The 25,572-nt window shown below is 45.1% G+C and overlaps 1 protein-coding gene across 1 annotated transcript; it reads right to left on the bottom strand.

Annotated features, from left to right (window-relative positions):
* Positions 1–13,046: 13,046 nt before the first annotated feature.
* LOC147982382 (uncharacterized) lies at positions 13,047–13,847 on the bottom strand. The gene has a single exon (XM_087516291.1). The coding sequence runs from the start codon at positions 13,845–13,847 to the stop codon at positions 13,047–13,049; it is 801 nt and encodes a 266-aa protein (XP_087372417.1).
* Between the last annotated feature and the right edge of the window lie 11,725 nt (positions 13,848–25,572).

Below are 25,572 nucleotides of genomic sequence, written 5' to 3'. Positions count from 1 at the left end.
TGTCAGTGTCGATCAGCTCACTAACCAACTCAACAAATGCATTTTGAGGTCTCAGCATGGGAGTCATAGATACTGTCGAAGGAATCCATCGATCCTCCCACATGGATATGGTTGAACCGGTGCCCACGCGTTTGATAAGGCCGGCATCGAGCGCCTCTCGACCGGCAACGATGGCTCGCCAAGTAGCAGATGCAGCTTTTGGTACTGTGGCGAGCTGGAACTCACAATCTGGGAAGTAACGGCCCTTCAAAACCCGAGCACATAGAGAATTGGGGTTAGTCATAAAGCGCCATCCGTGCTTCCCCAAAAGAGCTAGGTCGAACAAGCGGAGATCACGAAAGCCCATTCCACATTTGCATTTCGGTGTAGCTAGTTTATCCCATGATATCCAGTGCATAGACCGCCGATCAATGGAACTGCTCCAAAAGAACTTTGCCATACCTGATGTCAGAGTCTTGCATACTTTCTTAGTCAGGAGAAAACATGACATGCTGAAGGTAGGAATTGCTTGGATCACGGATTTTAGGAGCGCTTCTCTCGCAGCACAAGCTAGTAGTCGCTCCGACCACCCCTGCATGTGCGCGCGCGCCCGTTCAGCCATATAAACGAAAGTGCCACTGGTGATCCTGCCTATTGATGTGGGCAGGACAAGATAGCGCTCGCCAAAAGCCTCGACAGGCAGCAAAATCTTAACTTCCTCACGGAGCTGATGAGGAGTATTGGGACTGAAAAATACTGAGCTCTTTCCACAATTTACACTCTGTCCCGATGCCTCCCCATAGATGTGAAGGATATCATTAAGTCTTGTTGCACTTTGACTGCCCGCTTTCATGAAAATCAGGCAATCGTCAACAAACAGTAGTTGATTAACCCATGGTGATCTGAAGCTCACACGGATGCCCCTATCAATGTATCCACCATACGAGTTAAGCAACAAGGACAGTCTTTCTGCACACAGAAGAAACAAAAACGGTGACGCAGGGCACCCCTACCTCAGGCCCCATGAAGGGGTGAAGTATGGTAGGAGTTCTCCGTTGACTCGAACTGTGAAGCGTACCGAGGTGACACACTTCATTATCAATTGAACAAAAACGACGCTAAAGCCCAGTTTTCAGTAGAATGGATTCCAGATAATGACATTCCACTCGATCGTAAGCTTTCATCATGTCTAGTTTAACAGCGCACATATAATTCTTCCCCTTCTTCCTCCGCTTCATTGTGTGAATACTCTCATAAGCAACCAATATATTGTCCGTTATTAGGCGGCCGGGGACAAAAGCGCTCTGTTCATCACTAATCAGCCCATCCATCAAGCTCCGCAAACGGTTAGTAATAACCTTAGCTGCTATCTTGTAGAGCACAGGGCAGAGAGCGATGGGTCGATATTGAGAGATAGACTGGTAGTGTCGTACCTTAGGTATCAATGTGATAGAGGTATCATTTAAACCTATTGGAAGATCTCCCCCATTTAGAAATCCGAGGACTGCTTGTGTTACATCATCATGGAGCAAGTCCCAATGCCGCTAGAAAAAACCCGATGTGAAGCCGTCTACACCCGGTGCCTTAGACGGAGACATCTGAAATAATGTTGTGCGCACCTCAACAGCTTCATATGGTCTATCCAGAAACTTGCTCATGGCCGGTGTTACCCTGCTAGGAACATGTGATAACAACACGCTACAGTCTGATGCCCCTTGGGACTCATATAGCTGTTGATAGAAATTCTGAACCTCCACTTTATCCTCATCTGCGTTTGCACACACCGAGCCATCAGCTCACTGCAAACCAGCTATGCGATTCATTCGTTGTCGCTTTTCATTTGAGCGTGAAAAAACCCCGTGTTGCAGTCGCCCTCTCGTAGCAAAGGTACACGAGATCGTTGCCGCACCCAAATTTCCTCCTGCCTGAGCGCTTATCTTAGCTTGATAATTGTTTTCTTCTCTTCTTCAGAAGGGCCCCGACCAACAGATTGCCGTCGCAACCTGTCAAGACGCTGCTGTAGTTGTCGGACTGTCCGGGCTAGACATCCGAACTCCCTTGCTCCCCATGGTTCGAGTGTTCTTTGAAGATCACCAAGTGAATCAGCCACACCCTGCAGTCCCGGTCCCCCTCCGACGCCAAGTTTTAGTAACTAGGCGTTCATAATCAATATGCGTCTGCCAAACGTTCTCGTGCCGGAACTGACGCTTTGAGCGAGACCTATTTGACAGCTGGTTCAGATTTACAACAATGAAGCAATGGTCCGACTCAGCTGCACAAACGTGCCTTACTCCAATATGATCATAAAGCTGCCTGAAATCTTCATTTGCTAATGCTCGATCCAGGCGGGCTTTAACATTCGAATTTCCCCCCTGCCGGTTATCCCAGGTGTAAGGCACCCCGGACCAGCCAAGGTCTTGGAAGGAACACTCATCGACGACCTCTCGGAACGCTCTCATTTGCCACTCCGGCCTAGCCGAGATACTGAAGTGTTCAGTGGCGTAGAGAGTCTCGTTGAAATCACCCATGCATAACCACGCGGAGTGTTGTATGGCATGCAGGGTCCGAAGAAACCGCCAGCTATGGTGACGATTCTCCACTCTTGGGGCTCCATAGAACCCCGTAAACCGCCATATTGGCGAAACTTGGTCTGTCCTCCGCACCATCACATCAATGTGGGCGGAGATGAAATTTTTGAGCTCAACATCCACATCCCGGGACCAAAATAGTCCGATGCCGCCGCTCAATCCCGTGCTATTGACTGCAAAACATCCTGCAAATCCCAGCGAATGTTGCAGGCTCTCTACTCTTTTCGCTGATATTTTAGTTTCCATGATAAAGAGTAGGATGGGTAACTCTTGCTTCACAATATTGCGAAGCTCTCGAACTGCCTCGGGGTTCCCAAGCCCCTGGCAGTTTCAGCTTATGCAGCTCATTGGGACGGGCAGGACTGCCCTGTAGTCTCTGCCGAATTCTCAGGTGTGGGTTTCTTCTTCTTTGCTTCCCGCTCTAACTCTTATCCATCTCCGAGTGCTAATGCATTTGCGTCCTCATCTTTAGTATGGTCAATGTTCCCAGGAGCTACACCATCCGTTAGCATGAGAGGAGGGTGTTCCACCCGCCGGTAGACCTGTTTTGGGGCTCCCTTCCTCTTGATGTTTGCACGTTCCTTTGCAGGGGAGGTCACCTCCTCACCTTTGCCGGCGTTGGAAGAATTCTTGGACTCTCGGTGGCTACTCGGCTCCGTGTGCTGCTCATGACTTGAGTTGTCCGCCGACGTAGCCTTCCCCCGTTGTTCTGGTGCCCTCAACTTTGGTCCAAAAGGGATTTCCTTTGTCATCGCGAGGACCCGGTGTAGGGCACATGATCTCAGACTGGCCCAAACGACCACAAGAAAAGCAAAAGTGAGGAACTTGCCCGTACTGTATATCATAGAGATCAACCTTCTTTCTCTTTGCCGAGTCTATCAAAATCCACCTCCTAAGAGGTTTGCTGACATCAATGGATACCCCGCTCGCAAGAAGCCACCCACATGATCAAACTGGATTGAACATCCTTATCGATCTGCTGCGCGATCAGTTTCCCCCATGTATCATCACGCAGGTTGTATGGGAGATTTGGAACCCTAGCCCATAGATGGAGCCGCTCAAACTTAACTTCGTCGGGCCGCATGCAATCTTCAAAGTCCGCCAGAATTACAGCGTTCTTACTCACGTGCCATGGCGATCCCTGCCAGATGCGATCACGATCCCGTTGATTCTCAAACTCTGCCACGAACATATTCTCCCCCATCGATCTAAATTGTAGACCTCGAGGATTGCCCCATGCAGGCCGAAGAGCGCCGGCTATGGTGTTGGTATGGAGCAGATTCCGGTGTAGAACCTTGCCGGCGATGAGCCATCTCTTCGGTCTATCGTCCTCTCTATCATCAATGATCAACGGTGTTGCCTCTTCATCGGTGATTCCCATCTTGCCCAGAGCCTCCTCCAGACGTGCTCTCGCCGCCCTGGGTGACTCCGGCGTCTTTCCCGTGCCCGCGCCTTGGGAGGGTGAGGCCATCCCCGCGCCGGGATCTCAAGCGCGGCCCGCCGGTGTGGAAACTAGTGGCCGCCGCAGTTCCACTTTGAAGCCCTAGTCGCCGCCGCCAGAGGGGTTTTTAGGGTTTCGGAGAAAACTGACGAATACGTGTAGCGCATGCAACCTGGTCTGTGAAAGTCCGTCACTTTTGCCCATGCGTGTAGTATTATCGCAGGACGAGCTTGCCATGCCACCATCTCCGGTGCTAAACATAGCCTACGTAGGTAAATAAAACAGGACCGGCAATTTAGATAGATAGACAGTTCAATAACAAAGTTTTATGTTACTTTCTCTCAGATCAACAGCACCATGCACACATCCTGGATTCTTCTCATCAAATTCACATGGACAAGCAGGCTCCATCGTCATCCGTCTCATCTTCATAATAGGAGCCCACCCCACGTACTCCTTCTGGTCCTCCACGTTGCCCGTGGTGAGCAGATCCACGTGAACCTTGTCCTCCAACCCTACTTTATCGCCGGCCTTCTTGTTCTTGACCTGACAAAGCTTGTCGAGAAACTTTTTTCTTTTGTCCATCCACCGCACCCGCGCCGACACGTGGATTTCGTCAACGGTGGGGATCACGAGGCAAGACAAAAATAAGCAGATGTCGTGGTTGAACAGCGGGAGCATGCCCGGGGCGGCGACAGACGTGGCCTTGGGCCTGGACTCCCCCACGACTATCGACTGCCACCTCTAGCTATGACGAGAAAGCGCCGCCGTCTCCGAGAAGGTTAGAAGCGTACCCTTGACTATCTTCTGCAGCATTGCGTCATCTTATGGCAAGAGGTCCAAGGTGACTAGGCAGTTGCCAAGTTCTCGAGACGAGGGGAAAGAGGGTCGAGGATCGCCGGGTGGGCAATATAGTAGGGAACTATGGGGGTATACATCTTTCAAGCGAACCGACCGACCTATCGAACGTGACCCAATTAATTTGGCGAAGATGACCCTGGAACGATACCGCGGGTCAAGGAACGGTCGCCACCCTCGTCAAATTATCCATCTTTCAGAGAATATATAGGAATTACATTTTCTTTTTTGGAAGCACATTTTCTTTTTTGGAAGTTTGGACCGCGGAAAGCAATCTACTCCACAGAATGTGCCACTAGTATGCATGATTCCCAAACTCCAATCAAGAGAACGGGCAGCGGGAAGCCGGGCACGCCGCATCCGCAGGCCCACACCAGCCGCCGGCGCCGTCCGGCCGTGGAGCACAGCGTCCGCTGTCCACACGTCCACACCTGTTTCCGCCACGCATCGTTTTGGTCAACGGCGGAAGGCTCATGCCATGGACTCCGGTTGACCCGAAATCCAGGAGCGCCCTCCCAGGTTGCAGGTAGCCCAGCATAATTCTACACCTACGAACAGTTATCTTACGTAACTTTCCTTCACCCATTCTCTCCCCCCTGATTTTCAGTGGGGGTGGGCCCCTCTTCCCCCTAACTTCCAATCACACAATGCCAAGTGGCTAATTACGTAAAACTGAACGTAGCTCTTCGTAGGTGTAGCATTGCTCGGTAGCCCATGGCCCAAGTCGCACATAGCCCACTTCGTCATGTATTCCTTCTTCCGATCGTGAGTTCGCCCGCGTTTCCACGATCCTATTTCTCCGGGGGCGCCCGATCACGAGTCGCGCCGCCGAAGTAAATCCGGTCGCCGCCATGCGCCTAGACGATGTTCTTCCAAGTCCCCTTCCACTCGCTGCCATACGCAGCCGTCGAAGTTTATAGATCTGATGGGCAAGACAAGCCGCCCATCTATAAGGTAATCCATAATCGGTTCTGAGTACTCTACGCCTCCCCTTCCTCTCTATTTCCCTTTCGGTTTGTTCACGTTTCAAGGTGCGGTATATAATAGCTAAGCTCTTATGTGGGTTCGCATGTGCTGTGGTTCAAAATTTTGAGTCCATGCATGCATGTGACCGCTCCGCTGATTCATTTGCCCTTTGTGTTGCACTGTTCTTTGTTTGACTATTTCTTAATTTTGTTTGGACTTTGCCGGGACAATACGGAGCCTTCTTTGTTGATTGCAAGTTCGGTTAGAATTGGAAGATGGACTCGGCTATTCTTACAGGCATAGCTTCAACCCAAATATGGTTATATAAAAAATCACTCATACTCCCGTAGACATCACGTAAAAGGTCTGTGTTGCTGCGAATGAAGCTTCAAAAACTTGAAACCTCAGGATAATAATTCAAACCTTCAAACATCAAACCTTTAATCAGTGCTCTTTCTATCCTATTCAGCACTTTCTCTAGTTAACTCGTTCTGCTACTTTTTTCTAGCAAAAGAGGGTTTCCCCTCCGATTTCTATTAAAGAAACCACCACGAAACAAACATAATCAGATATGTGAAGCGAGCTACAATAACACCAGAGAGAAATAAAAGCATCTAAGGCTCGTTCTACTACTGAATCCTTAGTTGACATTTTCGTATTATTATGAAACAAGATGATAATAATTTGCTTTTTTAGCAAGGATGATAATAATTTGCTAAGAAACGAGTCTATACAAAGATGAGATTACTATTCTGAGGCCTAACAAAACAAGGGCCCCGAGTCCTAGTTTCGCCCCGGGCCCCGGAAATATCAGGAGCGGCCCTGCAAGTTGGGTCGAGATCCACTATTTGGGATCGCTGAATCGGAGCTGCGTTTCCTGATCGAGTAGGTCTTGTACGTGTAGGTAAAGGAATTACCTGAATCCGACTCCATTCATGTTACGTATTAACTTTTATTTATTACTATTATTATAGGACGCCGATAAATGCCACACGTGTGGGCATTAGGGGGTCTGCCCACACATTTTGTGTGATGTATAAAAGGAACAGTCCACACACCTATGTGTGGCAAAACAAGTAATGCCCACACACCTCTTTTTTCCCTCCCAATCCCCCTCACACGCGTGCGTGTGGGCGAAATAGATAACGCCCACACGCCCCGTACGTCAGGCCTCGTACCTCGTGGTCCCGCACACCCCGCGTGACAGTCATCGCGCGCCCGTAGTTGCCATGGTCCAGACCCTCGTCCATGTTCGTTTAACTGCAGTTGCCATATCGCTGAACTATGGTTGCCATGTCGGATAACTACAGTTGCCATGGTTGCTCAACTGCAGTTGCCATCTCATGTCAAAAGTTCCAGATGCCATTTTTGGGCAACTGCGGCTGTTGCCATTTATGGTCTGGTTTACTACAGTTGCCATGATTTGAAAACCTTAGGAGTTGCCACCTACTAACACTAGGCAATTGCCGTGTAGCGCTACAAAAAGACATGGCAAAGCAACATGTTCGGGTAAAAAAGAAAGAGTTGCCATCTGCTTACAAGCACACTAGGGCAGTTGCCGTGTACCCTGCAAAATACATGGCAACTGACATGTTCGGGTAAAAAAAAAGAGTTGCCACCTGCTTATAAAGCACACTAGGGCAGTTGCCATGTACACTGCAAAACACATGGCAAGTGGCAACTTGGGTGTGGGAGATGAGACGGGCATGTGGGCAAGATGGCAAATGCCCACACACCAGCCCTTATGCGTGAGTGGAAAGTGGCGTGTGAGTGAACTACTGAACGTCCATACACCAGCCCCTCCGTGTGGTGAAACGGCCGTGTGGACGACCGGGTGGATGCCCACACACCAGCCCAGTCCTACGTGGCATTAGAAACATGCCAAGATTCGTGCGCTCACAAACGGACGCGGATCCACGCGTGTGGGCGAAATGCAAACGCCCACATATATAGGCGTTAGTGTTTTCGTTATTATATACTGCCTCCATCATCGTCCACACCGTCCATCTAACGATTTCACGTGCCATTGTCAAGGAAGCCTAGCTAGAACACTAAGATGGAGACGACGCAAACCGTCACAGGCGATGATGGCAGCATCCAAGGAACCTCTGCAGCGCCGACGAGGCGGTGGTCCATGCTCCCGGATGATCTCCTCCGCCAGGTCCTTGCCAAGCTTGTCGGCCCCATTGACAGCGCCCGCTTCGCCGCCGTGTGCACATCGTGCGCGCCGTCGTGCCGGGGCTCCCGCCACGTCTCCCGTGGCTGATCCTCGACCCAAGCAGCGACGACAAGGCGAAGCATGTGTACTGCCTCGAAGACGGCACCATCCTGCCGCCCATCCCGTTTCCAAGTGAGACCGTCGGCAAGCGCTTCGTTGGCAGCTACGATGGTGGTTGGGTCGTCCCGTCCGATGCCCCGCTTAGGATCATCAACCTCTTCTCCCGTGCCGAAGTGCCACTCTCCGCGCAACAGAAGAAGATCAGGATCGTGAACCAACCCAACGGTCCCGAGGTAGCGTCGTCTAAAGTGCGACCGAAAAACCCAACTGCACGCTTGGGCACCGGCGACCAGTTATTTCCGTCGGAGATGATCTTCTTCGGGCCGCCCACCTCGAGCAGCTGCATCCTTGCTGCCATCAATGACGGGCATGACGTCGCGATCTGCGGACTTGGCCACCTGGAGCATGGATGGACGAGGCAAAGATTCGGCGAGGATACAGTCTTTGACATCACCTTCTCCAATGGCCATCTCTATTGCCTCCTGGGATTGAGCGACCAACTTGTCAGGTGCGAGTTCGGCTTAACTGAATACGGCACAGCAGTGTTTGGAGCCGTCCACTGGCTACCCATGCCAAACCGCCACTTGGTGATGGAGGGCAAAAAGGAGGCATATACCAGATACATTCTTGAGCTACGCGGCAACCTTGTGATGGTGGCGAGGAAGACCAAAGACCCACGGTCGTGGCCGTGCAACACAGGCAGGCCTTTTTCTTGGTGTTTGAGCTCATTGATGTTGATACAAACAGAGGGAAGACGCAGAAGTGGAAAGACGTGACAAGCCTTGGCGACCACGCCTTATTCTTGGGGCCGATGTGTGCTAAGTCGATGCACCTATCGACGAGCGAGCATGACGGTCCGCAAAGAAACCACATCTACTACTCCCATAGTCAATGCTTCACACAGAGAAAAAGCGTGCCTAAAGACACCAGCAGGGGCTGCCGTGTGTACTGCAAGAAAGACGAAAACGTTGACAATGGCGTGAATGGGATTACGTCAATAGGGTACTATGTATCTGGTGGTGGACATCCTCCCAGGTGGCTTTTGCCTCCGACTAAGTCTTGTTCTTGCGCCGGACGTGCTCGAAGGTGATGCGCCTATCGACCATCGAATTTGGTGGTTTGTGCAGAAACCACATCTACTACTCGCACTGTCCATGCTACAAACCAAAAGAATGTTTGCCTGATGACGCCAAGGAGTTCTTGACGAGCAGTAACATCCACGGTCCCCATGTGTACTACAAGTAAGATGAAAGTGTTGACAAAGGCATGAAGGGGATCACGTCAGCAGGGTACTACGTGTCGAGTGGTGCTCAAGCTCATTCTCCCATGTGTGTTTTGCATCCGGATGTTTAACCAAGTTTGTTTTGGTTCTGCTTCTAATATTTTGCCATCTGGTGCTCTTGGTTTGCTCCTATTACAATTATGTTATGATAACAAGGAATGTGTCCCCGACCACATGCATCAAAAGGTTTTAAGCCTATCACTTTGTGCAACTTCTCAAAATAATTTGCATGTTATCTAGCTCGTACTGATCTTGTCCTCTGTAATAGTTTTTTCATCAGGTGTGTAATGAAAGTTCAAGATCCACGTGGCTGAGATCGTAACACGACTCTGGAGAACTCTATGTTCTCCCTCTTTGCGAATGATTGGTAGTAGATGTTGATAATCTTTCATATAAGCTTGGTCAAATTTACAAAGTTTGACTTTGGAAAAACTTATATGCACTATAATTCGGCAAGTAGGGAGTCACTTTTTTTATGTAAAGTAGGGAGTCACTTTTATTTGTGTCCAGATTATGTTGATTGACTTTTTCCGATTTTGTTATCCCGATTTGAATGCAACAAAAGCTGGAGGTCCTCATGCAAAGGGAGCTTCACTGTCGCCAGCCTCCCTCATCAAAAACAATGATCATGGAAAGAAACGAGTGAGGCCAAGGCTCTTAAGAGTTGGTTATAATTGTTAGATTTGGGAACAGAGAACATTTCACTTGAGGGATGCTGACTTGTTGACCGACGCCTGCAACATTATTAGGATGAGTAAATTCTGCACTCTAGTTAGCATATCATATGAACTCTGGCAAGAGTTGGTTCCATTTGAGAATTAACACAACTCAAATTATTGTTGTCAACCTGACTGTTTGTTTCTTAACCCTGCAAAAAACAACCTGACTGTCTGTTTCAGTTGTAAAAAAAAATGGCTGTTTGTTTCACCGTAGTCGTAGGAAACCTATGGAATGAAGTGGTGGGCTGGCCTACATGCGCCCAGAGGCGTAAATGGCCGGTTAGGTTTGGCACCTGCACGTCATCTCATCCGATTCTCAAAAAAGAAAATATCTCATCTCATCCAACTCGTAGCTGACGATCCACTCACGTCAGGGTTTCATCTCCTCCCGACGGCGCCTAGCGACGACGTGGAGAACCTTCGCTCTCCTGCCTTCCCTCTCACCGGTGACTGCGGGGTCTTCGACTTGCGGCTCGCGCGGCTGGACGGTGAAGCAATTAGGGTTGTCCCGTCTGCGGAAACCTGCTTTTCACAGACAGAGAACCAGGAGAATTCGGCCTCGAATTCTAGCCCGGCCATGGGTGATGTGAAGAAAACTTAGCTGGGAAACCGTCCGGACCAGGAAATTTCAGAGGATACATCTGAAAAAGGGCTGTATTCACCTCCTCAACAGTGTAAGGTGCACCAAAAAAGTCTATGATAGAACTCGGTGGCCATGTTCACCAGAACCCCCCGCAAATTGAAAATAGATTTGATCCGGTTTCTTTTCCTTCTCTTATTGACCCTCTGATGATAAAAATGTGTATTCTTGTCCGGCAACCACTGTATTCTGGAACCTTGTCGCCACATCGTATCTTTCCTGGCGTATAACTCCACAATTGTTTCATTTTTTTCGAACCGGGCTATACCCCTTTTCATTGCAAACGAACGGAAATACAGTTGTTTCATTTATCTTTTCTTGGCGATCAGATCCCACTAGTCTGGCCTTCTGCGCAAAGAATCCAATTCACTCTTAAGCTATTTTATTTATTCTTTTGCATTTGCGTACGCTCCTCACAGTCGTTCTTTTTCTATTGAATTCATGCATCAGTCAACTCATCCAAAACTCCAAACTGGTGAAGAGAGGCGTGCAATATACTTCAACACTCCACCTCACGTCTAGGCTTATTTAGCTCTTAGACGTGGGATTTATATAGGCCGTAGAATCTTTTTTTTATACTGCGTTGGTAGAATCTTAAACTCAAGACCTCCTGGCTCGAATACCATATTGAATTCATGCACCAGCCAACTCATTCAAAAGTCGAACTGATGGAGAGAGGCGTGCAATATACTTCAACATTTCCCAAGCCTTCAAGAATACCTTGGCTAAATCTCGATGACTAATAGCTAAGGCGGGTTGCATTGTTGGTGCAGCGAACAATCCTCTCTACTCCACGGAGAGCTACACGCCTACACCAGCTAAGACGTTCACCACCTCGGGCTGGTCCTTAGATGAGACAACCGCTGACACGTAGCCTGTGCACTAGTGATCTTTTGTCATCCTCACAAGATTTTGGGGGCGTGATATTTAATTCCGTTGTTAGAAACAAATTAAAGTGAAACAAAGTAACCAAAGTGACCGATTATGTGCAAGTAGTTGCATGAATTGTTTTATGGTGTAGGTCAGTTTTTGTTAGCTTCTTCTTCTTTTCTGCCGTCATCGTTTCCTCTTCCTCCTATGAACCTTGCCAGCTGCCCTGTCACCTGTGGCACCGCCAAGCCCGTCTCGCAACCCCGCCCTCCTCAAGCCACCACCTCCGTCGATTTGGTGCCACCAGACCATCCTTCTAATCGCGAGTTGCATTTTCGCGCAACTTGCTAATAGCAAACATAATGACCAAAATACAAGGAAATGTTGCCAGTGTAAACTTGCCAAACCAAAATATGTCCTGCCAAACTTCATGAAGGTACCTACTCTATCTAGAAAAAATTTAATTACTACTAAATACGGATGAAGGCCAAGTGTGTGAACTGTATTCGGATACAAGTTCAAATGGACAAGTCAAGAAGAGAATATTGCTACCCTTGGAAAAAAAATTAAGATGGTAAAATACGGTGGGCAAGCAATATGTCTAAACGCCTGATGAATCATTCTAAACTGTCCATATACTAAAGAAATGATCTTCTTTTGAAATATAGGACAATATTTGATTGTTTAGACCAACATTAAAACTGCTCTTAAGCACAAATTCAGTAGTATCATATCTACGTTACAAAATCCGTGTACTGTTGAAAGGATTAATGGAAAAAGATCAAAATTGGACGGTTCAAATAGGGTTTATATTTAGGAATAGAGGGAGCAATACAGATACTAATCATGAATCAGCTAGATATTTGTGTGTGTGTGTGTGTGTGGGGGGGGGGGGGGGGGGGGGGGGGGGGGGGAAGCCACATAGGAGGATGTAGATCACTCGACGCATAGTATCGTACCGACATGATCCCCTCCATGTTGTTGCCGGTGCTCTCTTCTTCCATGTAGTACACACGGTCTCCATTGCTATCTGAGCTCGCGTGCAATAATTTGGCACCGTCAGGGATTTGATCTTTTCGCCTTAAGCAACGATGGTGGGAGTAGTAGATGTGATTCCTTTTCAAACTGCCGCGCCCATCCGTTGGCACGCGCATCGCCTTGGAGCACATCGGCCCTAAAAATAAAGCGTAATCACCCAAACTCATCATATCCTCCCACTTGTAATCGTAGCTACGCCTCCTTGTGTTGCTGTCAGAGTGCACTAGCTGGTCCACTCTGAAGAAAGACATGTTGTTTGGCGGCCACTCCCAAAGGGTCCTCTGCACCAGCAGGAGCTTCCCATCTAGCACAATGATGTACTCCCTCCGTCCGAAAATACTTGTCATTGAAATGGATGTATCTAGATGTATTTTAGTTGTAAGTACATCAATTTCCATCCATTTTGATGACAAGTATTTCCGGACGGAGGGAGTACTTAGGATACTCATCAGAGTATGGATGTGAAAAGCGATTCTGCATATTTAGCGGGTGGACATCTATGCGCATCGGCGCCCACTCGCTATCCATGGTAATCTCAAACTTGACGAGCCTGTCACCATGCCGTGTGACCCCGTAAAGCTCGCCATTGTAGAAGGTGATATCCATGAGCCTGTCGTGCCCACGAAGCTCTTGTATTATCCAACCTTTCTCCCGGCATCCAACCTTGCATATCGCGACACCAGGCTTATCGGTGATGGCGGCGAGGATACAACCACTCGAGGTGGGTGCCTTAGAAAAAATGACCTTCCGCAGATCTCCGCGTTCACTGACGATCCTCCTTTGCTCCGCGGAGAGCGGCACCTGAGCGCCCGAGAAGAGGTTCACGATCCCGAGCGGCGCATCCGACAAGGCGACCCATCCGCCGTCGTAACCACCGATGAAGCACCTAGCGGCAGCCTTGCTCGGGAGAAGGACGCGGGGCAGGACCGTGCCGTCATGGGGGCAATACAAGTGTCTAGTTTCGTCGCCGTCACGTGGATCGAGTATGAGCCACGGGGTATAGGGTGGTGATGGTGGTGGGTGCGTCGAAGCGACGGCCCGCCACGAAGCGCACACGGCGGCGAAGTGGACGCGGTCGGCGGGGAAGGCGAACCTGATATAGACCATGGCGAGGAGATCATGGGGGAGGTCGGACCACTGCCCTGCCACCGACGAGGTCCCTTGGGTGCTGCCGTCGCCGGCGGCCATGTGCGTCAGGCTTCTAGGGTTTGGGTTTTGGCACCAAATCTAAAGTTGAGATCGATCGAACTGGAGGGGAGTTTTGGATGGCATAAATACCTGAGCGCTAGACGCCTACGATTAGGAGTGTTTTTTTTTTTGAGCGGCCTACCAGTTGGAGTTAGAACGTATCCGAACACATCTCCTACGAGTTGGAGTTTTTTTATAAAGAAAATTTCATTCAATTGATATATCAAATTGAAATATCAAGGTGATATAATCGCATTGAAAGAATGTCCGGGCTCTAATAGCTGCACATATCCAACAAGTCCAACAAGCCTAAAAATAAATATCGTTTTACAGCAAAAGTAAATCAGTCCAACGGTGTGGCAAATCCTATCCGGAGATTACACCGTCATCCATGTTGGGAGAAAACCTTCCTGGCCGTATGTTCCAACCGTGTAGACGCCATCATAAGAAGATTTATGTCCTCCGGCCTCTGCAGGATACACGATGTACGAAGCCATCGAGTACACGCATGAATAACCTGCACAGGAGATGAAACACTTTTATTGTTGAAAACCACATAATTCCTGATAAGCCACAATGCCCAACATAAGGCAGCCGCCCTCACAAGTAAATGTGCAGAAAATTGTTCATGGATAGCCCGCAACCAATTGCCGAACATGTTACGTGCACTACATAGGGATAAAGATTTGAAGCTACCTGAACTATGGCTCAGAACGCACGAGCAAATTTACACTCAAAAAATAAGTGTTTAATGGACTCGTCATATTGGCAATAAACACATGTCTTGCTACCTTGCCAGTTGCATCATCTGCCAGTTGTGTCATGTGCTACTTAAGATGACCCCTTTGTTTAGAAACCATGGAAATATCTTCACTCTTAAAGAAATTTTGAGCTTCCACAATTTCTTGTTATCAACCGGAACATCAGTGTGGACCAATACATCGTACAAGGATTTGACCAAAAAGCTACCATTCTGATGCAAATTCCATCGGAACTTGTCTGGTTCGCCTGACAGCTGAATGGCCTCGAGACGAATGAGTAATTCATTCCATGCTATCAGGCGAGGCCCAAAAAGATCCCTATGAAAATAAATATCAAGGTTTTCTTGTCCCAATACTTATTTGATTGTGACGAATTTATGTCTGACGATCCTATATTAGCCAGGGTATTGCACCATAAGTGGAGTGAACCCCAGCCAGGTGTCTTCCCAGAATCGAACCTGAGAATCATCCCTAATCGAGAAAGTACCAAATTGGAAAAAGAATTTCTTGGCCTTCATCACGCCACGTACTTGTGAATCATCGGGTTTTCAAAGAACTTGAGAAATGGCTTTGGACCCCACGTACTTGTTACGAATGATTTTCTAACACACTCCATTCTCAGTGAGTAGTTTGTATACTCATTTACCCGGAAGAGCAATATTTTAATCTCAAGATCCTGAATTCCATGGCTCCCTTGACTTTTAGGTCGTAATACACTCCACCTAGCTAGCCGATATTTTTTGGATTCATTATCGCACTGCGAGAAAAATCTGGATCTAAAATAATCGAGACGATGAAGAACCCCTTTCGGTAAGTGAAAGAATAACAACATATATAGAACCATGTTGCTGCGGACGGAATTGATCAGAATCAACCGTCCCCCATACGACAAGAGTTTGGCCTTCCAGCTGGCTAGACGTTTCTCAAGTCTTTCTTCTATGTGCTTCCACTCAGCGATACTTAAACGCCGATAGTGAATTAGAATACCTAGATACCGAATCGGAACTGCCCGAGCCGACAACCGAAAATCTCAGCATACTCAGATGCGGACTCGCTAAAGCAGAAAAGCTCGCTTTTATGGAAGTTAATTTTTTGACCAGAGAGCTCCTCAAATGCACATAAAAGCAATTTGTGGTTTGCTTTATCTAGGTCATGATCCATAAAAATTATAGTGTCATCCGCATATTATAGAATAGACAAACCTTCTCCTACCAAATGAGGAATCACGCTGCTAACCTGACCAGCAACAGTAGCCCGCTCAACAAGGTAGCTAACATATCGGCCACAATGTTGAACAGAATAGGGGTATGGGGTCCCCTTAACAAGGCCCCTTCCTAGTCTGAAAGTAGTTACCGACATCATCTTTCACTTTGATAGCCACACTAACTCCACAAACAAAACTCTCTACCCATCGAAACCATTTTGGCAGAAACTCCTTCATGCACAAAGTTTGCAAGAGAAAGGGCCATTTGACTTGTTCATATGCTTTTTTGAAGTCTATTTTGAAGATAACTTCATTCAACTTTTTACGATGAAGCTCATGTACAATTTCATGAAGCACAACAACTTCATCTAGTATGTTGCGTCCTTGCATAAATGTTGTTTGAGTGGGCTTGACCACGTGGTCAGCCACCCCGTTCAACCGATTAGTTGCCACCTTTGTGAATATTTTAAAGCAGACATTTAGAAAGAAAATCGGTTTGTATTGTTGAATACGACTAGCCTCCTTAGTCTTGGACAGAAGAATAATTTCCCCCAAGTTTAAACGGGCAATATCAAGGTTTTCAGCAAGCAGTTGGTTAAACAACTGAACCAAATCCGCCTTAATCATATCCCAAAAACATTGGTGAAATTCTGTCGGAAAACCGTCTAGTCCCGAAGCTTTGTTGTGCTCCATTTGAAACACCGATGTCCGAATTTCCTCTTCAGAGAATGGAGAGGTTAAAAGCTCATTTTCCGCCTCCGAAACTTGAGGAATGTCATGAGTAATAGACTCGTCGAGTGCAAAAAAGATTTCAGGTGAAGGTCCAAAAAGCTCTTTGTAGTACTTAGTAATGAAATTTCTGAGCGGTGCATCCCCCTCTATACGGCCTTCATCCTCGTCAAGAGCGGAAATACCTTTCTTTCTATGTGTGCCATTGGCCAATATTTGAAAGTAATTCGTATTATCATCACCTTGAAAAGGCGAGTTGACCTTGGAACGTTGGTACGTTTAATCTCTTCCTCGCGTAAAAGGCGGGCAATCTACTCATTTAGATGCCTTTTTTGCTCAATCTCACCAACAGAAAGAGGCCTCACCTCCGATTTAGACGGATGCAATTTTATCAACACTAGTGCAGAACCGGGCAATAGCACGGGTTCGTAAGGCCCTTTAGTGCCGGTTCCGTAACCGGCACTAAAGTGTGGGCATTAAAGCCCCCCCCCCTTAGTACCGGTTCAGCACAAACCGGTGCTAAAGGGCAACCACGTGGCACGAGCCAGCTCCGCGGGCCGGGAGCCCTTTAGTACCGGTTGGTAACACCAACCGGTACTAAATGTTTGTGGGTTTTTGTTTTATTTTTTATTTTTCATTTAAATTTGTGTTATCAATTTAATTTAGGATTGTTTTACGTTATAATGAGTTGTTATACTTGATATGGATATGGATATGGCATATATATATGCTTGATCACTTAGCTAGGATCCATCCAGTTCAAACTAATTTGCGGTTTCTTTCATAAATGATATATATAATAACTCATCATCATCATCACATATTAATAAATAAATAAACTCTTGCATCATATCATCACCAACAACAGTATATATATACTAGCTAGCTAAAAATCATCGTAGTCGTCATTAATTACCACTATTTAATCATCATAGTCATTACTGCTATCTAATCACCACCAACACTAGCTTAAAGAAGAAACATTCACTTGTAACAGAAGCAAAGATATCATCGAGTTCAACATGGTCATGATATTATAAGCGTTCAAAAGCAAATCACTATTTGAGATTAATTAAGGTCAGGACAATACGGACATGAGAGAGGACAAGTACTAAGAGCATGAACTAGCTAAATCACTCCTGCTGCTCCCTCTCAGGTAGAATAGCATAGAACATGTATAGCTCTCCTGATTCATCATACTGGAGCATGCAAATGAATCTGTCTCCTAATCTTGGATTGCGCTTCTCCTTGCTGCCCCCTAGTACTTCTCTGTGATCGTTAACAATTTTGCTCCAATCTTTCACTATTAAGCATTCTTCGCTTTTAGAAATCCTGAATGCACGCATGTGCAATGTAGGAAATCTTGGTCATAAGCTAACCATTGACATGCGACCTTTTGTCTCGACCCACTGAGGCACAACTGTCATCGGGAGTCCCTGTTGAAGAACATCGTATAGTAATTAATATACTTAGCAATGAAAGTTTAGCTTCAAAAATAATGTATGCAAAAGATGCACTAAGGACAAATAGTAAAATCTTACCATCTTTCGATTATAGATGTGACCGTAGTCCAATACGATCACTATTGGTCGCATGTTTTGAGTACTAACATTTCTAAGTTCAGGAAGAAAATTTGTCTTGACAGTATGAAGATCCTCAAGCCATGAAACATAATGACTTATCTCCTCGCAGTTTAGTTGAGCCCCGGGGCAGTAGTAGGTCCTGTCTACCAAGCGCCGGACATGTTTGCTTGAACCGAAATAAGCTGACAATACAAATTAGTTGTCAACTATTTTTGAATAAACAATATCAAAAACATAAACATATGCATGCATGGTTGAGAAAAACTCACATAATGGTAGAACTGGAGGTGTTTGCACATCGACCCAGATGTCTCTATTACCTTCAATATCATCTTCCGGACGAATATCAAAGGTGATAACCATATCAGGCTCAAATGCATAAGCCTTGCATAGTGCTTGCCAAGTTTTGCATTCAAAATGGGTGTATGTGTCTCCATTATATAATTTGACGTTGAAAGTATACCCATTCTCGGTCTTCAAGTAAACTCTCTTTACCTCCAAATCATCTATAGCACTAAAATCTATCTTATCCAAGACAAAAATTCTTGCATGGCAGGGGATGCGCTAGTAGAATAGTGAAATTTTAAAATTACAAGTTGAAGCAAATGAAGCATAAGTCATGCTTTAAAATTATAAGTTGAAGCAAATGAAGCATAAGTTTTGCATTCAAATAATAATTGCCGTTGTGACTTACTGTATCCACTTCGAATGTCTCATCCAGCTTGATGCTGAAGCGCCTACCATCAACAAGGAAATTTTTTTCGCACAGGCCGCACTGGTCTTCACAGTGTTCGCACATAATGAAATCTTTTTTGTCGTCAGATGACATTTCCTACGTTCATATAGGTGAAACATTAAACACTTATTACTATCTAACATTAATTAATATCTAGCTAATTCAAATATATATTCATCTAATATTTGACATTAATATATCTAACTATATTCATGGCATTACTATATATTTAACTTTTCTATCTAATTCATCTAATATTCGACATTAATCTAACATTTATATAAACTAAAAATATATAAAAATTTAAATAAACAGAAAAACTCATTAACAAATAATATTTTAATTAGATCATCAAATCTCAGATACCTAAATTTTCTTACTAAAAATAAACTAGTTATATTAATTATTCAACTAGTTCAAATCTAGCTCATATACCTAAATAAACTAGTTCGACAATTTTCTTACTAAAAATAAACTAGTCATATTAATTATTCAACTAGTTTAAATCTCATATACTTAATTAATATCTAACTATATTCATCTCTAACAATTGACATTAATATATATTTAACTTTTCTATCTAATTCATCTAACATTTGACATTAATCTAACATTCGATCATCTAATTAACTTTTCTAAAAAACAGAAAACAGAAAATAAGTAAAAAAAATGTGTGTGTGTGTGTGTGTGTGTATGTATGTGTGTATGTGTGTGTGTGTGTGTATGTATGTGTGTATGTGTGTGTGTGTATACTGCAGTGCCGCCCCGTACGTACGAGCGGGGGCGCCGGCATACGGGACGGGGGCGGCGGCGTACGTACGGGTGCGCGCGGCGCGGGTGCGAGAGAGTACGGCCGCGACGACGACGACGGACGGCGGCGGCGTTCGGGGCGGCGGCGGGAGACGACGACGACGGGCGGCGGCGGGGACAGCGACGACGACGACGGACGACGGGCGACGAGTGGCGACGACGGGATCGAGCGGCACGCGGTAATGTCTCGCGAGAGGTTGGAGACGAAGTGGGGAGATGTAACTGAAATTTTCGTAAGTGCTATATATATATAGGATGGGCCTTTAGTACCGGTTGGTGGCTCCAACCGGTACTAAAGGCCTATTTTCATCAGGCCAAGCGGCGGGAAACGAAGACCTTTAGTACCGGCCTTGCGCTGCCACCCCGCGGTGCACAAATTTTAGTCCCACCTCGCCGGGCGAAGGGCAGCCGTACTGGTTTATAAACCCAGTCGCGGCTGCCTCTTTGAACTCCTCTATTTAGCAGGCTTGTAGGCCTAACTTCTGCGCGCTGCCCTGTGAGTCTGCTGGGCCTTTAGGGCCTGTAATTGCACGCCCGTGGCCTAGCAGGCCCACAGGGCAGCGCCCCAATTTTTTTTATAGTTTTTTCTTTTCTGCTTTATTTTCTTCTATTTATTTCTGCGTAGTTTTTTGTATATTTTTTTCTTTTCTGTTATATTTATATTTTTTCTATTTATTTGTGAGTAGTTTTTCATCTAGTTTGCCAAAATTCAATATTTTCAGAGTTCATTTTGTAGTGATTTTCAATTTCACGGTCATTTGGCTCTCTAAACAAATCAAAAATGGCAAATATAGTTTTTTCTTTTCTGCTTTATTTTTTCTTCTATTTATTTCTAAGTAGTTTTTTTCTTTTCTGCTATATTTATTTTATTCTATTTATTTTTGAGTAGTTTTTTTATATAGTTTTTTTCTTTTCTGCTATAGTTTTTTCTTTTCTGCTATTTTTTTCTTTTCTGCTTTATTTATTTTCTTCTATTCATTTATTTTTATATACCATGCCAAGTTGATGGTTAAAACTTGATGGTCAAAGTCTGGAGTTATAACTAAAGTTTAAAAAAAATGAAATGTCGAAGTGCAACTAGTTTTTGCCATAACAGAAGAAATCCGGAGTTGTAATAAGTTATTAAAAATAAAAAAGAGGTGCAATGCTCGTTAATTAGTTTCAAGCCTTTCGGAATAGTGTAAACTGCACTGCACATAGCTCCGTGCAGTCTACCATATTCCTCAAGGCTTGAAGCTAAACAACGTGAGCATTGAACCTCTTCTTCATCGTCTCTGCACTCAGAGCTTATAAACCGCTCCTAGTCCCTCTCTCTTCGTGAGGTGGGACTAAAAAACAGCTTACTAAGAAACTGTAGTACTGGTTCATGCCATGAACCGGTACTAAAGGTGCTCGTGGGCCCCAGCCTTACCTGACACAACCTCATTAGTACCAGTTCGTGGCACGAACCGGTGCTAAAGGTTCGCCACGAACCGGTACTAAAGAGCTCATCCCGCCTAGCAGTTGGAACCGCTACTAAAGAGCTCCTCCCGCCTAGTAGTTGAATGGTGCATACTGAATGCACAAAAAGTCTGGAGTTATAATAAGTTTAAAAAATGAAATGCCTTTATAACAGATGAGTTTAATTTCGTCAGAAACCCGAATACTTCGAAAGAGATTGTCCAGTTTGTAAACGAAGTGCATCCAGTTTTTGCCGTAACCCTCTCTACTTTTTGAACATGATATGTGGGTGAAATGATGATACCATGCCAAGTTTCAACTTTTTCAGAGTTCATTTGTAGTGCTTTTCAATTTCCAGGTCATTTAGTTCTCAAAACAAATCATTAAATGCATGAAAAATAGCAAATGAAGGCATAAATGGTTGAAAGTTGATGGCGTCGCTTTGATTGGTGCATACTGAACGCAAAAAATATAAGAGCATTTAGATCATGATCTTATATTTCTTTACAGTCTGAATTGTCAATATGATCTTATACATCAAAAATACTTTGATCATCAATGATCTTTTTGTGTACAATGTGAATTGTCAATATGAGTCCTCAACGATTCATAAACCGGTGAAGACTCATATTGCGGCCACAAATTCTACACATAGAGTTCAATGAAGACCAAGTGCTTGTGATAGTTTGAAAGTAACATATTTAAGGTGGTAAAAGCCTTGTTAGGGGAGCGAGATGGGACTAAAAACAGCTTGCCATAACCTCATTAGTACCGGTTCGTGGTACGAACCGGCACTAAATGGTGATGGTGGGGCCATAGCCTGACCGCAGGCTGACGCAGCCTCTTTAGTACCGGTTCGTGGCATGAACCGGTACTAAAGGTTCGCCACGAACCGGTACAATTGATCGCCGCCACGAACCGACACTAATGTACATATTAGTGCCGGCTCAAATTCAAACCGGCACTATTGTGCTTCACATTTGATCCTTTTTCTACTAGTGCAAGGGTATTGATTAAGGTAGATAGTCGCAACTTTTCTTTTTTGTATATGCCGGCAGTGTGTTTATCCCATCCACGAAGGAATCGTCGCAAGGCACGAATTCGAACAATCGTTGAATGGCGGTGTTACCTCGAGGTTGATGCGCCCACACTTTCTTAACCAGACCATGGAAACCCTCCCTGATTAGCCATCCCAGTTTGAATTTAAACTGTGGACAATTAGACCTTGGAGTTGTTTGCCCGAAATTGGTTAGCAAAGGAGCATTGATACAATAAGGCCTTGATTCTTTCTACTGTGTGTACCGATGCAAGGGGGTATTTATATTCCCAGTCGGTGGTCACTAGCACCCGGTCAAGATTTTCATAGGTAGGGATGGATTGGTTATTGGCCCACGTCTACTGGTGACTAGACAAAGTGAGCTCTCGCAGGTCCAGACTCTCAATAACAGCATTGAACAGGAAAGGCCACCTAATGTCAAATCGGTCAATTTTTTTTTCCTGTTTGATATCTAAAGATATTAAACCCCCCCCCCCCCCCCCCCCATTAACATTGGGTGGGGATTGTCTCGATAGGTATTAACAAGCTCTTTAATAAAAGCGGCCTTAGACTCCTCTTGAGCGGCGACATATAACAACCACCACACTTCAAAGGAAGTTGTCGGACTTGTTTCCAAGGTGAAATTTGATGTGATATTCACCCTACGAGTTGAAGTGGGAGCTGCATAATCATGGAACCTAAATTCATGCATACGAGTACTATTATATGCATGGTCGATCTAGTAGAGTTAAATCCACAGAACCACTACATTTACGACATGATTAGTAAAAAAAAACACTCTTGTAGAAATTGGTGCGTTTCTCACTGCAGCGATTTTTTTACGCTGGCAAAAAACACTGAGCCAAAAGTTGAGCTCTTTTTGCATGGCAAAGCAAGCGCGATCCGACAGGCTAGACGCGGCATCGTTAATGCCTGTTCATGGTCGTCAATGGGCCGGTCGTACCACGCCATTTCGGCCCAAGTGGGGTAGGCCGAAGCGGCTCGTTCACTCGATACTTTTTCCTCCCTATAGCATTGCAACATGAGAAAAAAAATCATAATCTCCAGTGGCCATGACCACATTTTCCTGCATCACCGAGACACACTATCACTCTCAATTTCGTAAAGTCATGAACAATTTTTGAACTCATGAACATTTTTTAAACTCATGCACATATTTGAAATCATGAATATTTTTCAAATTCGTGAACACTTTTATAAATTTTCAAACATTTTCTAAAATCAGGAACATTTTTTGAATTCATGAACATTTTATATTATTTGCATAAAAAAATTAAACAGTTTTCTTGAATCGGCAAACATTTTTTTGCAAATTGGTGGAACAATTTTTTGATTTAACGAACATTTTTTGAAATGCAAGATTATTTTTTAAATCAGCAAACATTTTATGAATGAATAAACTATTTTGTAATTCATGAACAGTTTTTGAATTTTTTGGATATTTTTCCATTCATGAATATTTTTTGAATTGGTGAAACTTTGTTCAATTTCATTAAAAAAATCAATACACAAACTTTTTAAAAAGTCATGAAGTTTTTTTTCTCTCGAACATTTGATATCAAAATTTTGAATATATTTCTAATAAGCAAACATATCTTTTACGAAATCCCGAACATTTTTTTAACCCAGAAACATTTTATGATTTATTAAGCATTTTATTTAAAAATTCTTATTTTTTTAATTTTCGAAACTTTTTTGAAGTTGCAAATGATTTAATGTAGTAAAAACAAAAACGAAAGAAAAAGAAAAATTATAAAACAGAATTTGGAAAACAGGCCGCCCGGACATGGGTCGGCCCAAACGGGCGTGCTGCATCTTCTTCCAACACGCAGAGCGCAGTATAGGAGGTCTCTACTGCATGGGCCGGCGCAGGTGGAGGATTCGTCTGTGTGAAACGTTTTTTATCAGTGGTGGGTAATATTTTGTAACTTTGGGGGCAATTTGTGTGACGTACCACCAGAAACAATAGCCCCTTTATATTACTATTATTACTAGGAAAATGGCCCGTGTGTTGCAACGGGATAAAAATTCTGTCAAAAGCTACACCAAGGAGGTCGTATTTGAGAGAATTGAGCAAATTGCAATGATAGCAAACATGCAGTGGTTGCAACGATAGCATTTTTTTGACATGTACTCCCTCCGTTTTCAAATATAAGTCTTTCTAGAGATTTAAATAAGTGACTACATACAGAGTAAAATGAGTGAATCAACACTTTAAAATATGTTTACATACATCCATATGTTGTAATTCATTTAAAATGTCTATAAAGACTTATATTCAGGAACGTTGGGCAGTATTCGGTTTTTTTGAGTTGTATGTGCATCAACAATTTGGTTCTAGTTTCCCCACATTTATTACTTGCTTTATTTATTGTTAGGCCGGAAGTAATTCAATATGCGTGCATGTTAATGCAAGGGCACTGTGCATTGCATGCACATCCGGGATCTTCCCTCCCTCTTTGTTGTGGATTGCACCGGATCTTATTAATAAATCTCCCTGCTCCTTGTTATTTGCGGCCGTCGATGGATGGTTTCGTTTGGGCAGCGTGGTCGACGCATGTATCTCCGTCTCTGTCCGAGTCCTCCCAGATCCCACACGCGCCCGAGCGGTGAGCATCTTCATCCACAAACAGAGCAGTCCGAGTCCTCCCAGATCCCACACGCACCCGAGCGTTGAGAGCACACCTTCATCCATGCCGAATTCCTCCTCTCGCGCCTTCATCCAAGAAGCAGTCAGCCGCCTCCCAGGGGCACCTCTCTCGCAGCCTTCACGCGAGCGCTCGCAGGAGCTCGAACCCGAGTCAGTCGAGCCCGTCACCCCCCGCCGGCAATCTGCAGCAGCAGTAGAGCAGCAGATAAGGTACAGAATATGGAGGGGAAGGAGTACTGCGGGATGAATATATGGAATGACAGGGGATTTGTGCAAAAACATGATATTCACTTGAAAAGGGACTGCGGGTTCAATTCACAGAAAACACAAGGACATTTCTGCAAAAACGGCGACGACGTACGACCAGAAACACTATTTGCTTTATTATTAGGGAAGATTATTATTATTATTTACTATTCAGACTAAACTTCAGAATCAAATTCAGACTTGTTCAAACTAAAATACACATAAATGCAGGCTCAACTTTAGCCATATCGAAATAACAGCCTATAGATCGTAGCAAGTTGCAGCCAACCCTAAATTGCAATTCTGAATCCTAGCATAGCTTAATCCCCAAATTCTAAGTGCACTCAAACCCTGGCATACCTAACAGGGAAAGATAGCTCACCAAGGTGCAAAACTCCACTGGGTGAGTCCACCACCACCCGACAAGCGACCTTAGTCGGCGATGACAGGGGCGATAATGAAAAGGCTCCCGCTGCCACATCATTCCTCTTCCTCGCTGTCGGCAATCC

This window comes from Triticum urartu, chromosome 3A, assembly GCF_056163025.1.
Source record: "Triticum urartu cultivar PI428250 chromosome 3A, HENAU_Tu73, whole genome shotgun sequence".
Lineage (NCBI taxonomy): Eukaryota > Viridiplantae > Streptophyta > Magnoliopsida > Poales > Poaceae > Triticum > Triticum urartu.
Note: the sequence above shows the minus strand (reverse complement) of the source record. Positions and strands in the feature narration are given on the sequence as shown.